This window comes from Pecten maximus, chromosome 4 (assembly GCF_902652985.1).
Source record: "Pecten maximus chromosome 4, xPecMax1.1, whole genome shotgun sequence".
In the NCBI taxonomy this organism is placed as follows: domain Eukaryota; kingdom Metazoa; phylum Mollusca; class Bivalvia; order Pectinida; family Pectinidae; genus Pecten; species Pecten maximus.
The window spans coordinates 7,218,245-7,233,474 of NC_047018.1; the positions used below are offsets into that span (position 1 = coordinate 7,218,245).

Consider the following 15,230-nt stretch of genomic DNA (forward strand, 5'->3'; position numbering starts at 1 on the left):
TATAGCAATCACTTTTAACTGACTCAGCAATGAACAGATCCAGAAGAGCTAAATACAGACTCTAACCAAATACAGAGTTCAACATGGTGGTAATAGAGAGTGATCTACAAGTAATGTAGTGATACGATGCTCCTCAATATTAATCCACCTATCAAGTTTGATAACCAAGCAGATTACAAGGGAACAAAACCAAAATACTTAATGACTGAACATGTAAATAATGTTTAATTTGATGTAAAAATATTCTAAATAACAAACTTTATGTGCCCTCATGAGTCGACATGATGTTGAACCATGACCTCCATAGCTTAGATTCTCTATGTATCATCGGCTGTGAACTTGTAACAAGTTTTGTGATATTCCATTAATTCCAAGAGATATGTATGTTCAGAAAACTTGCCCATATTACATTATTTACGACACATAGAAATCTATTAAAACTTAACAACTTTGGTTACAGGAAATGGTAATTGGAAAATGAAATAATTCCCAGCTGATTAAATCTAACACAGACAATATATTACAGACCATTATAGGGGATCTCATTGCTGATCTGTTCATCTAGTAAGACAGCGGTCTCATATGTCCAACATCTGGCTACATTCCTCTTGGTGTATCCACCTCCTCCTAGGACCAGCATCGGGATATTGTAATCACGAATCACCTTCACACAGTCTCTGTAAATATATTATCAAACTATGTACACTTCTGAGAAACTTAGAAGATGATTTCAATGTGTTGCCATACTGGCATACTTCAGGATAAGATGTATGGGAAAGGTCAGTGTAGAAGTTGGCATTATTTCCCTATGAATGCCACCAGAACATAATGTGTCCTCTGCCTGCCATACTAGTATGACACTACACTACTACAACCTTACCAAGAACTAATAAGGAAATGTCATATATCCGACATGTTTATATTCCATTCTGGAAAATAAATAAAATTTCACTGGACAAGGAAGAAGTGAGAAAGTCTTCTATGTAGCGTTAACTTTTATATTACTTTTTAAATCAGTTTTATAATAAGTAAGAGTTGACTGATTTTCATATGGTATAAAACAATCAACTTTAATAGGCAACGAAGGGCTTCATCTGAATGAAACCCAGTGAAAAATCCAGTCCTTTAACTTTCTAGTATGGATGTATAGGATTATCTAACAATGGAAATAAATCCTTTCATGTTTAATTTCTCTATTAAATCATCTAGTTACAAAAGTACTGCACCAAGTTTTCAAAATGACTACTATTTGATAAAATCACTTACCCGTGACCTTTGATGCTGAGGTTAAAACAGCCAAGTCTGTCACTCCCTAGAGAATCAGCCCCACACTGCGATATGACACAAGAAAAGCTTTCTTCAAAAACCATTTATACCACGGAGGTGCAAAGGAAAATGTCATTTCTACAGCCATGCAGCCTAACTATTGGACCAGGGTATTATCAAAGATTTTCGTTTTAGTTCTAAGCCTATGTCCAGCTTCACACAATTTACTTCAAAACTTCAGTCAGCTGGAACCTATGGACAAGCCATATATCAAATTTTCCAACTATCACTTAGTAATCAGACAATACTAGAGTGAGGGCTCATGAAATATTACTAAAAATAAGCAAACAAGCCACTTCATTAAAAAGATGATAAATTTAATTTCAGTTCACTCAAGTACATTTTGCAGAATTAAAATAACAAAATTTGGGTCCAAGATTGTAACGAGTAGGCAAAATGATGTATTTATCATGATAACAATGCTGTGTTCATTCAGCTATTACATAAATTTCCTTTATAACACACATCTGTGTGTGATTGGTTGATTCGGAGTAAATTGTATTTCTACACATGGGAATGGACTACTTTATATTCTACCATGTTTGCTATGCAACGCCAGTTTTGATTGGTTTAAAACCATGTATTATTTTCCAATAATACACGCTCGTGCCAATAATACACGCTCGTGAGTCACGGCTGTTACAATTTTATATATCTAAAATTCACCCGTTTCATAAAAGGTTACTATAGCCGAGTGGGCTAATGGGTTAGTCTTTCAATAAATTTTTATCACGACGCGAGTTCGAATCCTACGGAGGCCCCCCTTTTTTTCTTTTTTTTTTTTTTTTTTTTCTAATTTTCAAAATCAATGCCATATGATAGATGCTTTTGATCGTAGTACTGTATTGCCTGTATATTTCATCAGCAAATAATGCAATACTCAAGAAATAAATTACAAGGTTTTCTCAGGGTTTCTTTGCTGTTTTTTCTATTAGAAAGAGGTCAATCTCAGAACTAAACAGTACATGGTAGAATAGAAATAATCAACTTTGACTCGTGTATTGTTGCAGGATATACAACTCGGACTCGGATATTTTGCAATTTTAATTAATAACTCAGGCCTGCAGCCTTCGTTATTAATTTAATTGCAAAATATCCTTGTCCTCGTATATCCTGCAACAATACACGAATCATCGTTAATTATTTCTTAAGTAAAAATGACAGCTGCTCAGCATTATAATCCAAAATTGTGCTACCAAATCAGCCCTGATTTTCTTGGCAGTGGGAAGATAATGAAAATGAGATAATGAAAACATTCCATTTATTTGTTTGTTTTTTTTAAGTAATGCAGTCAAAAATGGTTGAACATAAAAAGATATGAGCCATATGATAAATAGAATCTGTCATTTGTTTCCCTTCTTATCAAATTTATGATACTTGTTTTGAAAAATTAAAAACGCATATAATACATCTATTATGAATTGTAATGAATGACAGATCCCCAACATACGTGATTAAATTACTTACCTGTAACACAACACAGGTAGGTCGGTAAAACTCCATCACAGATTTCATTACCCCCTGGAATATTGTCATATACACTGGAAAACAAACATATTTATAATTCAACAATAGCTATTCAACTTAATCTAATCTTCTTCTGCAAGACAACATTATTTGAAAATTTTAATGCATCCTTGACTGATGTGATCTTAAGTTACTGTTACAGTATTAATGTACAAAATACAACATGAGGACCGACACAAACATCTATAAATCAATCTAACATAATGCAGTAGTCAGCACAGATAATTTGTCCAAAGTCAATATCAGAGACAATGTTTTATAAACAGAAAGTAAACCTTCCATGCCTTACTACAGATTGACCCGAGCTGGTATGATATTTAGAACCTAAATCATGTACAGGTTTTCTGGTACTTGTTTCATGATTGGCTTGTCTTCATTTCTCAGAAGGACAATAGAGATGACAAACAAGAACTTACTTTGATCGTCTATGCCTTCTTTGAGAGGAACATTTACAGAGTAATGACGACCACTCTCTGCTCCTATCTCGTACATATCACCTGAAACATTACCATCTCTGCTTACACTGGAGACACAGTTTTGGAGTTATATGATGTTATCACAGTGATCATTTCTCATAAATGCATGAGTAAACAGCAACTAAACTTACAAACTATATTTTGTATGTTTCTGTGCACCTGGTCAACAAGTTTCTCGGACAGTTATTCTGGACAAGATAAATTATCCATTATTAATTTCTAAATGACAAATTATCCAAAAATAGGTAATCTTGATACTTTTCATATTTATTTGTTCACTCTTAGGCTATGTTAAAGAGATTTGATCAGGACTCAATTCAAATGATTTTGTATAAGTTGTTTTTATGAGTAATACAAAAAATGATCTGTACATACCAAATGATCATTGGAAAGACTGAATTCATAAGACACTCTTTAATATACCAGACTGACCTACCTGTGCCTGGGAAGAAGAAGTTGCCATACTTGTGGAAGGACACAGTCATGACTCTGTCTGTGAGGTAGAATGCTTCCTGTACACCATCACCATGGTGAATATCTATATCTATATATAGAACACGAGGATGAAACCTGCAACACAAAATATCTTATTAATGTCCATTTCCTTGTATTACAACACATTGGTATGGGGTCTGCTGAAGAGGATATGTAATCCAGAAAAAAAGGAAGTAAATACTACAGAACTGATTTGTACATGTATGTTAAGTTTACATACCAATTATGGACATTAAACATTGTCAACATGTTTATTGATGATAGCATTACTTACTTGAGAAGTTCCAGGATAGATATAACAATATCATTCACATAACAGAATCCAGATGCCTGCAAGCAAGTTCAACATAAAACCTTTAGTTATATTTTAATGTGTATTTATTCATAAATATTGAACAAGCTATACCAAATTAATTTTACAATACATTCTCCATATAACAGTACAGTTGTGGTTTTATATCAACATAGTTCTGGGAAGTTTTTTCCAGGAGACAGTCCAGTATACATTATTGACATAGTTCTGACAGGCCTATCTTAGAAGATTGCAATTTTCCTATATGCATTATCATAATGGTAACTGATATATGCAAATAAAAAATCATTCTTGAAAAGCTATCAAATATTTATGAGTACTTTTCAAATAAAAATTCCATGAAGAACCCTGACTAAATGTTTGTATTCTAACAGGAAAAACCCTGACTAAATGTTTGTATTCTAACAGGAAAAAACCTAAGTGTGAGCTCTATATAGGTCAGTCATTCGACTTAAGTATAGAACAGGTAATGGCCGAGAATCTAGTCACCCCATCACTGATATAGTATAACCATGATAAATGCATGAATAGGCTACCAAATTGAAAAAGACAAACTAGATGATCTAGTGATATAAATTTCAGTTCTGTTAAACATCACAATCAACATTCAAGACCTACCTCAAATTTCTTGGCATGATGGAGTCCACCAGACCAATTTACAGCAATATCACAATGCTGAAAATGTATCAAATGTTACAGAAACACCAACAAAACATGAGTAGTAAAATGGCCAGATTGTCATAGAACCAAGGCTGTAAAGTATCTATCGAACTAGTAATATATGAAATGAAGCATATGAAATGAAGCAGAAACACCAGCAAATAACAGTAAAATGCTCGGCCATGAGGGAAACAATGAATATGACTGGTATTTACATTACCTATAAATGCCAAAATATCAACTGGAATGTTCAACTAGGAATCAAGGGCAAGATCTTTTGTTTTTACACACCAAAGATATCTCAATTTCTCAACAAAAGTTGGGAGAGTTGGAGAGTAGGAGAGGGTCTCAAGTAAAATGTTTTGAAAGAAGAATGGATTGCATACTAACGTTGTTGTTGAGCTTGATAGCACCTTCCAGAGATGCACCAGTGTACATAGAACAGAAGTCAAAAAGGCCATCAAACACAGGGCTGTAATGGAAATAAAAGCACTTGTTGAACATCACAAAACATAGATTTGTACATGTAATATATATGAATTGTCATTAAACTCAAACAAGCCAAATTACAGTCAAATCTGTTAAAGCAATCATCTGTCTTGTGCAACCAAAGTTTTCATTCTTAGTATTTACATTGTATATGAACATGTGAAAATGCATCACACATGTACAACAACTTATCACTTCATTTCACATGTAAATGGCACTTTGTATACAAAAACTCTAAAGCTGCATATGCATCATGCCGACAAGTAATGTGACACATGCAATTTTAGGAGTAAATATACTCATTTCAAAATATCCAGGTTTTCCATTATTCAAGTTGAGTTATTTCAACAAAACAAAGAAAACAAGAGGCCCATGGGCCTTAACGGTCACCTGAGATTTGAAATATTTCAGTTAATTTAATTTACCCTTTTTGGCCCCGCCCATCAGCCCTCAGGGGTCAGTCAGGGCCAACATATGCATATTATCAAACTTTCATCCCATGCTGAAAATGTTAACCAAGTTAGAATGAATTCCAATAGAAATCAAACAAATCAGTCAAAAATGTAATTTCCCTATATAAACTATAGTAAAATTTAACCCCTCTCCAGGGGCAAACTTATGACCCTCGGGTCATTAAATTAATAAATTTTAGTAGAGCACCTTAAGACCCTTCCAACTATGAAGAGTATTTGATTCTACCTTATTTCGGTCTTTAGAAGAAGATTTTTGAAATTTCAGCCAATTTGACCATTTTTAGCCCCGCCCATCAGCCCCTGGGGGTCAGTCAGGGCAAACATGTGCATGCCATAAAACTGTCATCCCATGCTGACAATGTTTACCAAATTAGAATGAATTTCAATAGAAATGAAACAAATAAAAGTCAAAAATGTGATTTCCCTATATAAACTATAGTAAAGTTTACCCCCTCCCCAGGGGCAAACTTGAGACCCCTGGGTCATGAAATTCACAATTTTAGTAAAGCATCTTAAGACCCTTCCAACTTTAAAGAGTATTTGATTCCAACTTATTTTGGTCTTGAGAGAAGAAGATTTTTGAAATTTCAGTCAATTTGGCCCTTTCTAGCCCCGCCCATCAGCCCCTGGGGGTCAGTCAGGGCCAACATGTGCATGCCATCAAACTGTCATCCCATGCTGACAATGTTTACCAAATTAGAATGAATTCCAACAGAAATAAAACAAATAAAAGTCAAAAATGTTGTTTCCCTATATAAACTATAGTAAAGTTTACCCCCTCCCCAGGGGCAAACTTGAGACCCCGGGGTCATGAAATTCACAATTTTGGTAAAGCACCTTCAGACCCTGCCATCTATGCAGTGTATTTGATTCCATATTATCCGAGAGTAGAGAAGAAGATTTTTGAAATTTCAGTCAATTTGGCCCTTTTTAGCCCCGCCCATCAGCCCCTGGGGGTCAGTCAGGGCCAACATGTGCATGCCATCAAACTGTCATCCCATGCTGATAATGTTAACCAAATTAGAATGAATTCCAATAGAAATAAAACAAATAAAAGTCAAAAATGTGATTTCCCTATATAAACTATAGTAAAGTTTACCCCCTCCCCAGGGGCAAACGTGAGACCCCTGGGTCATGAAATTTACAATTTTGGTAAAGCACCTTAAGACCCTTCCATCTATGAAGAGTGTTTGATTCCACCATATCTGAGAGTAGAGAAGAAGATTTTTGAAGTTTTAGTCAATTTGACCCTTTTTAGCCCCGCCCCTGAGGCCCCTGGGGGGTGGGGACCATATAATTTACAATTTTGGTTGACTTTTAGCCATAGAAGCTTCCTGCCAAATTTCATTGAATTTGGTTTAGGGGTTTTGGAGAAGAAGTCGAAAATGTAAATTGTTTATGGACGCACGACGGACGACGCACGACGACGGACAAAAGGGGATTAGAATAGGTCACTTGAGACTTTGTCTCAGGTGACCTAAAAAGTGATTTAGAAATTTCATGTTTTTGCCAAGGCTAATATGAAAATCAAATTTAATTTTAGACACTTAAACTTTAAAATATCTGATTTTTTCTATGTAGCAGTATTACCAATCATCCCCCACATTGAACATGCCAAGCTGCTTTGTAAACTGTTGGTGATTCTGAGGTGTCACCCTCTGGAGAAAGTCTATGTAGTCATCTGCATGGAAACGGCACATGTCATGGCCAGAGGCTCGGTAAGGTCTGTAAATCTGAAAGGATAGAAAAGAGGTTGAGATTTTTTTCATTTTCAAAGTAGTTAAACATATTGGTATATATCTGGCTCTTATTTAAGTTTGAATAAGCTCAGCTTTTTCTGATCTAATAGAATAGGAGATGGATGTCCCACAAAGAGAAATTCTGTTGGTTACATTGTTCAAAATTCAACAATATGTCTGGGGCGCTCTTCTGAAGGACCATTATTCGTAGACGATTTCCTGATTTTCTACAGATCCAAAAATAAGCATACAACTGAACAGCTGTTACATCAGTGCTTAAATAAACTTTAGACGTGGGCTGATGAAAACGATTTCAAGTTTTCAAAAATCAAAAACTGTTTGCATGCATTTCTGCCAAAAGCAGAAAAAGCAGAACGACCCATCCTTCAATCTAAATGATAGTCAAATACCTACTGTTGAACATTCTCAATTCCTGGGACTGATATTTGACTCAAAATTTAATTAATATTGCACATAAAACACATAAAAGGTAAGTGTTAAAGGCACTAAGCATTCTGCAAGTTCTCTCCCATACAAATTGGGGTGCAGATTGAGAATTTGCTTTTGCATCAGTCACTTATCAGATCAAAACTGGATTAGGGTTCTATGTAGTCAAAGACTCAGCACGCATGTCCAACTTCAAGGTATTAGACCAATTGCAAACTCACAAACAAGGACTATGTCTTGCACTTGGAGCTTTCAAAACAATTCCCACTGAAAGTCTCCGAGTGTAAGCAAACAACTCTCCCTTGAAGACCCTAGAGAAACTGTCACTACAATTTGCAGCCCAACTTAAACCTGATCCCACAAATCTTGTATTCAATCTAGTACTCCATCCCAAATATGAAGGTGATTTCACTCAAAGTGAAAAGTTGATTCCAACATTTGGTGTTCAGATTGCAGAGCAATCTGAATATCAACTTAAACCCCAAACATTAATTCATCACTGCATAATCAAGAAAAGTTCTCCACTCTTCCTAAAGAATACAAAGCAAATATTTAAACTCTTCCTAAATCCTAACCCACTTTGCCACACATTCCGTACACTGAAGGATTGAAAGATTGTTAACGAGTCATTCACTTCCATTCAACTCCCAGCTGATAATGCTTCAATTTTCTCTGCAGATGCATTTGAAAATTGATTTAGCTCTTGACCAGATTGACAAACCCAAAATCAGAAGAGCAGTCCTATGCTCAGATTCACTGTCTGTTCTTCGAAGTCTGAAATCCTGTGACTTCAAAATATACTGATCCAAAACACTTATCCTCAGGATCCACCAAATTTCAAAAAAGTATCCAAGGAAATGAGAGAGCCGACGGCCCGACACTACAGCCAAGAATTCCTTAACCAAGCATCCCACAACAGTGACATTGCCTCATACAGACATCAAACCGTTAATTCAATCTGCAATACAGGACCATCTACTCTGGAAACAAACAATAAACTATACCAAATCAAGCCAAATATTGGTGTAAGGCCTCCAAAGCAAAACCGTCGCAGGAAGGAAGTGCTTCTCACTCGACTTGGCACTGGACATACTTATCGGATACCCATTCACACAAACAGGAAGACCCACCTGTATGTGATATGATGCGACTCCCCATTGACCGTTGCACATTTTATGACTGAATGCCCAGATTTCAAATCTATTCCTAGTTACAAATATTATAACTTTATTCTCTACTGTGGCACTAGTTCAAGTATTTAACTACAATATTTGAAAGAGATAGATCTTTTACAAAAATATAACTCTGAGTTACTCATCGTTATCATCATTCAATTGATTCCAATTCAATTAACCATCTGTTTTTAGTTTTTATAATTTTCGGCGCTATTTGAACCACCTATTTATATATACCGGGTATATGTACAAATCTGGATTCTATATCCAATCAAATCATAAAACAGGCTCCAATAATTGATACAACTCCAGCTCCCAGAATCATTAAAATATACAAAAATCATATATATATCGAAAACCTGAATTTCTGACTCACCTCCATTTTTTTGTAGATGCCATAATGCAACACCAAGCAGTGTGTAAGGGCTATACGATGAGGCTTCATTGGATGGCCAGGGCCTGCAGAAATATATACACAAAACTGACATATAGGTTCTCAAAGCAAAACCTGTGAAAAGTTTAGAGATGATAATGCACAACTGACATTTAGGTTCAAATTCTCTCAGCATAATTAACCTGTTAAAAGTTTAGACATAGATCATAGTGCACATTTCTGGCACATGTTCAATTCCACTACTTTCATGCATGTTTTAAGTTCAATCAATGAATACATGTATCACCTAGCTACTGTTGTAAAAGAAAAGCATTTTGACACTTTAAATTTACTGATAATTTCATACCTTGTCAGTCAGACCAAAGACAACAGGGTATGTTTATATATGTTCATACTTTATTGAGCTGTCAGTTAAAATGGAGGAGACAGAGTATGATATATTCATACTAGCATTGTCCTCACACAGTTTATATACACTGACTTATAATATAGTTATAGTACTGGTCAGTAGGCCTATACATTATCTATCGTTAAAGTACTGGTCAGTAGGCCTATAACGTATCTATCGTTAAAGTACTGGTCAGTAGGCCTATAACTTATATTATCTATCGTTAAAGTACTGGTCAGTGGGCCTATAACTTATCTATCGTTATAGTACTGGTCAGTAGGCCTATACCTTATATTATCTATCGTTAAAGTACTGGTCAGTAGGCCTATAACGTATCTATCGTTATAGTACTGGTCAGTAGGCCTATATTTTTATCAGTACCATAAGTGCCTCCTTATCTTCCCTTATATGAAGTCTATATGTATATATTATTGTAACTTACAACTTGTTTAGCATATACTCATGATCAACTATGCAATACTTATTGTGCGCTTCTGTTTTAGCTGACACAAAATCAATCATGTAAGATGTTAAGCAGGTGATTGTGAACCCATGTACAAGAAGGCAGGAACAGAATTAATATTGATAGGCACAGACAGCTGATTTGAAAGAAAGTAAGAAGTCAGAGGAGACAACTTCAGAAGGGAGGGTGTTCCGATTTTTGATAATCCAGGGAAAGAAGGATTTTTTCCTGACAGATATCCTACACGAGATGGTTTGGATAGAAGTTTGATGACTATGCCTTGCAAGTCTGTAAACAAGAGTCAGATGTTTGGTGGTCATGGCTATTTTTTATGATGGATTTATATAACAAAGTTAGCCTCATGTCTTTTCTACTATCTACACCAGGTCAGATGTTCCAACGTTGCCAATACTAGATGGGTTACAATATCGGTTGGCAAGGGAACGGGCACCCCTGCACTTTACCACCTCTAGCTTATCTATATCCTTTTTTAAGTGAGGGTCCCACATGTAGATAGTACATTCAACCTGAAGGCAGACAACACTGGGGAATACAAAAATGGCATTTTCCTCGCCCGAAAGGCATTTATTAACATTTTCTTGAAAAATTATCTTCGGGGCGAGGATAATGCCATCAAGTTCGGAAGAATCGCTTTTTATTCAGGAAAATGACATTGTCCTTAAAAAATGCCTCTTGTACGAGTAAATTGCCATTTTGGTCCGAGGAAATTGCCATTTTCCCGTCACGCCCGAGTGCTGCCAGGATTTACCTGTGCAGCGGCGAGACGGCTAGCTGGCAGCATACGGCCGACCAGCTCGTTATCGACACACGTGTACGATTGACAACGCGGCCGACCACCACTGCATGTCGCGTAATCGGGCTTTACATGGAATGAAATCCTAAAATAAAAAAAAAAGCTGTAACAACCATGCTATTCATAAACGTATCCGATATTTGCCTTACCTTTCTTATTTTAAATGGCACGGTTCGGTTCACGGTATTTTTTATCTCGCATCACGGTACGCTCATGATTCGGGCCGTCTCCGATTTTCTGCGCGGTAATTTGTATCGCCCATTTAAGTTTGATTTATATAGAAACTTTTCTGGATCCGTGTTCAAAACAGGCGGTTTAAATTCATTTTAAATCGTTTCAGAATCAAAATTGTCGAGGCGAAGTGTTCCCGATCTACTGTCAGGAATCCTGTATTTTGATTGGCTGATGACGACTCACAGATCTAGGTTATTTCCTAACCTGAATAATGTTTCTCGCTGCTGCATTAAAGGCGTATTTTTGCTACAGATCGTACGGCGTACACCAATCATGCTTATCCTGCGTAAATCCCGGAGCCCTCCACACTTTCAAGACCCCGACAGGATAAACTAATGGGGCACCCTACAAATGATACGTATCGTACCGTGAGACAAGTATCTACGTATCGTAGCCATCGTGGAGGAAGCGTATCTTTGCAGCAGTAGTTACAGCCACATGATATTGATAAACATATCTAATATTTGCCTTTTCAAGTCTGATTTGTAAACTACAACGAATTACCACTAAGATGTATTTTACAGCCAAGGGTTCATCTCGTATAGATTGATATTTGTAGGCTGGTTTACAAGGTTTCAAGGTTTTATTGATATCACTCTGACACACTAACGTGTGTAACAAGAGATCACATATATATACATGATAACAATGATACATGGCGTAAAGCTATACAATCTTACTATGTTCTATGCAATAAAAAATTGTGATAATTACAAAGAACTTTAAAGAATTTCAAAATTTTACCGATTAAACACTTGTATCTGAAATTTGTTTGTTTTAGTGTACTACCCATCGACAGCCATGCTCATTTCGGGCAAAAAAACACACTTAATTGATTTTATTTGAGTATAAATACAGATTTAAAATGAAGACATTTTTTAAAAGATTCGCATTGTTTATTCAGATCACTATGATATAAGGTTGGTTAAAATAAAAAAAAAAAGATATATTACGAATAGATTATGTGACGTTTTTGATGTTTGTGTAACATTGAAGATAGTAGGTAAAATGACCTCAAAGGCTATTGAGATTGATTCCTTATAATTAGCATTATATTAGAAAGTGCCCAAATGCATTGCTGAAAGTCATAATTACGTAATCTATTATTAGTAGTGGTACTACAAACGTCCGTATTCTGCGCAATATAGAATGCCGATGTATTTATTGCAATGAATTTTGCGGGATTTTTTTTTCGAGTAAACACTAGTGCTTTTTAAGGAGACTGCGTGGCCCTTAAAAGGGCTGTGATGGGTGGGTGGCCTTTTTATGATAATACCTATCTCTGCCTCATCGTCTGGATTGCATTTTCTATACTTTTTGAGAAGGCGAACTCCATCGTTACTGTCAGATGTATGCCGTCCTGCGTCGAATGACATTGGTAGTGTCATGTCTCCAAATCTTCTACTGTAAACTTTGGTTAGTATTTTTAGCCCACCATCATCAGATGGTGGGCTATTCAAATCGCCCTGCGTCCGTGGTCCGTCGTCCGTCCGTCCGTCCGTCCGTAAACAATTCTTGTTATCGCTAATCCTCAGAAAGTACTGAAAGGATTTTTCTCAAATTTCATATGTATGTTCCCCTTGGTGTCTAGTTATGCATATTGCATTTTGAGACCAATCGGAAAACAACATGGCCGACAGGCAGCCATCTTGGATTTTGACAATTGAAGTTTGTTATCGCTATTTCTGAGAAAGTACTGAAGGGATCTTTCTCAAATTTCATATGTATGTTTCTCTTGGTGCCTAGTTATGCATATTGCATTTTGAGACCAATCAGAAAACAACATGGCCGACAGGCAGCCATCTTGGATTTTGATAATTGAAGTTTGTTATCGCTATTTCTGAGAAAGTACTGAAGGGATCTTTCTCAAATTTCATATGTAGGCTCCCCTTGGTGCCTAGTTATGCATATTGCATTTTGAGACCAATCGGAAAACAACATGGCCGACAGGCAGCCATCTTGGATTTTGATAATTGAAGTTTGTTATCGCTATTTCTGAGAAAGTACTGAAGGGATCTTTCTCAAATTTCATATGTAGGCTCCCCTTGGTGCCTAGTTATGCATATTGCATTTTGAGACCAATCGGAAAACAACATGGCCGACAGGCAGCCATCTTGGATTTTGATAATTGAAGTTTGTTATCGCTATTTCTGAGAAAGTACTGAAGGGATCTTTCTCAAATTTCATATGTAGATTCCCCTTGGTGCCTAGTTATGCATATTGCATTTTGAGACCAATCAGAAAACAACATGGCCGACAGGCAGCCATCTTGGATTTTGATAATTGAAGTTTGTTATCGCTATTTCTGAGAAAGTACTGAAGGGATCTTTCTCAAATTTCATATGTAGGCTCCCCTTGGTGCCTAGTTATGCATATTGCATTTTGAGACCAATCGGAAAACAACATGGCCGACAGGCAGCCATCTTGGATTTTGATAATTGAAGTTTGTTATCGCTATTTCTGAGAAAGTACTGAAGGGATCTTTCTCAAATTTCATATGTAGGTTCCCCTTGGTGCCTAGTTATGCATATTGCATTTTGAGACCTATCGGAAAACAACATGGCCGACAGGCAGCCATCTGGATTTTGACAATTGAAGTTTGTTATCGCTATTTCTCAGAAAGTACTGAAGGGATCTTTCTCAAATTTCATATATAGGTTCCCCTTGGTGCCTAGTTATGCATATTACATTTTGAGACCAATCGGAAAACAACATGGCCGACTGGCAGTCATCTTGGATTTTGACAATTGAAGTTTGTTATCGCTATTTCTGAGAAAGTACTGAAGGGATCTTTCTCAAACGTTTTTGTAAGTTGCCCTTGGTCTGTAGTTCTGCATATTGCATCTTGGGACCAATAGGAAAACAACATGGCCGACAGGCAGCCATCTTGGATTTTGACAATTCAAGTTTGTTGTCGCTATTTATCAGAAATTGCTGAAGGGATCTTTCTGAAATTTCATTTGTAGGTTGCCCTCTGTGCCTAGTTATGCATATTGGATTTTGAGACCAGTCAGAAAACAACCTGCCCGACAGGCAGCCATCTTGTATTTTGACAATTGAAGTTTGTTATCGCTATTTTACAGAAGGTACTGAAGGGATCTTTCTCGAATTTCATATGTAGGCTCCCCTTGGTCCCTGGTGTTGCATTTTCGGACCAATCCGAAAACAACAGACAGCCATTATCGCTAAATCTTAAATTGTTTGCAAAGTACTAGAGGGCTGTTTCTGAATTTACACAGATTAGTAAGACTTAGAGGAAGGGAAAAGTAGAGAAAAGATCAATCTGACATGGAACCTATAAAGATCATTCAATGGTGGGCGCCAAGATCCCTCTGGGATCTCTTGTTTTTAGTAGAGACGCTTTCTTGTTGTAGTGTCGATCGTGACGCGGAAATAATCCGGCCTGAATGAATACAGCGCTGTATGCGGGAAAGTCACATTCGACGTAATGATGTCCAAGTGTTGGTAGCTTTAGTCTGTAATAACGTAAAACCATATTGTTTATAAAGTTACATAACTATAATTCTATTTTTTCAATTTGTCATTCTCATTACAAAATTTGAAACGAAAACCATTGAAGCAGATATCTGGACAAGTGAACGTACATGATGGACAGATGAAGAGATTGAAAACAATGGCATACCAAAGTAAGTCCCATAAACTAAATGTAGTAGTGATTTAATGTAGTTTTTAATAAAATATATAAAACATTGATGCTGTGTTGTTTTGTTATATATATATATATAGACATGTATATGTATGCATGTATAGAAGACCAGTATGCAGTATTTTACCTGTAATATGCCCAACATGTACT

The 15,230-nt window shown here is 36.3% G+C and overlaps 1 protein-coding gene across 1 annotated transcript in view; it reads right to left on the minus strand.

Annotated features, from left to right (window-relative positions):
- Positions 1 to 15,230, minus strand: part of LOC117325099 (histone deacetylase 3-like) — a 35,254-nt gene that overhangs the window by 8,393 nt on the left and 11,631 nt on the right. Inside the window, exons 2-11 of the mRNA XM_033881045.1 lie at positions 9,497 to 9,579; positions 7,350 to 7,492; positions 5,188 to 5,269; positions 4,756 to 4,812; positions 4,099 to 4,154; positions 3,766 to 3,899; positions 3,270 to 3,350; positions 2,794 to 2,867; positions 1,267 to 1,331; positions 529 to 677 (exon numbers count right to left, since the gene is read on the minus strand). Coding sequence (XP_033736936.1) covers positions 529 to 677; positions 1,267 to 1,331; positions 2,794 to 2,867; positions 3,270 to 3,350; positions 3,766 to 3,899; positions 4,099 to 4,154; positions 4,756 to 4,812; positions 5,188 to 5,269; positions 7,350 to 7,492; positions 9,497 to 9,579 — 924 coding nt within the window. The remainder of the gene's footprint in view (positions 1 to 528; positions 678 to 1,266; positions 1,332 to 2,793; positions 2,868 to 3,269; positions 3,351 to 3,765; positions 3,900 to 4,098; positions 4,155 to 4,755; positions 4,813 to 5,187; positions 5,270 to 7,349; positions 7,493 to 9,496; positions 9,580 to 15,230) is intronic.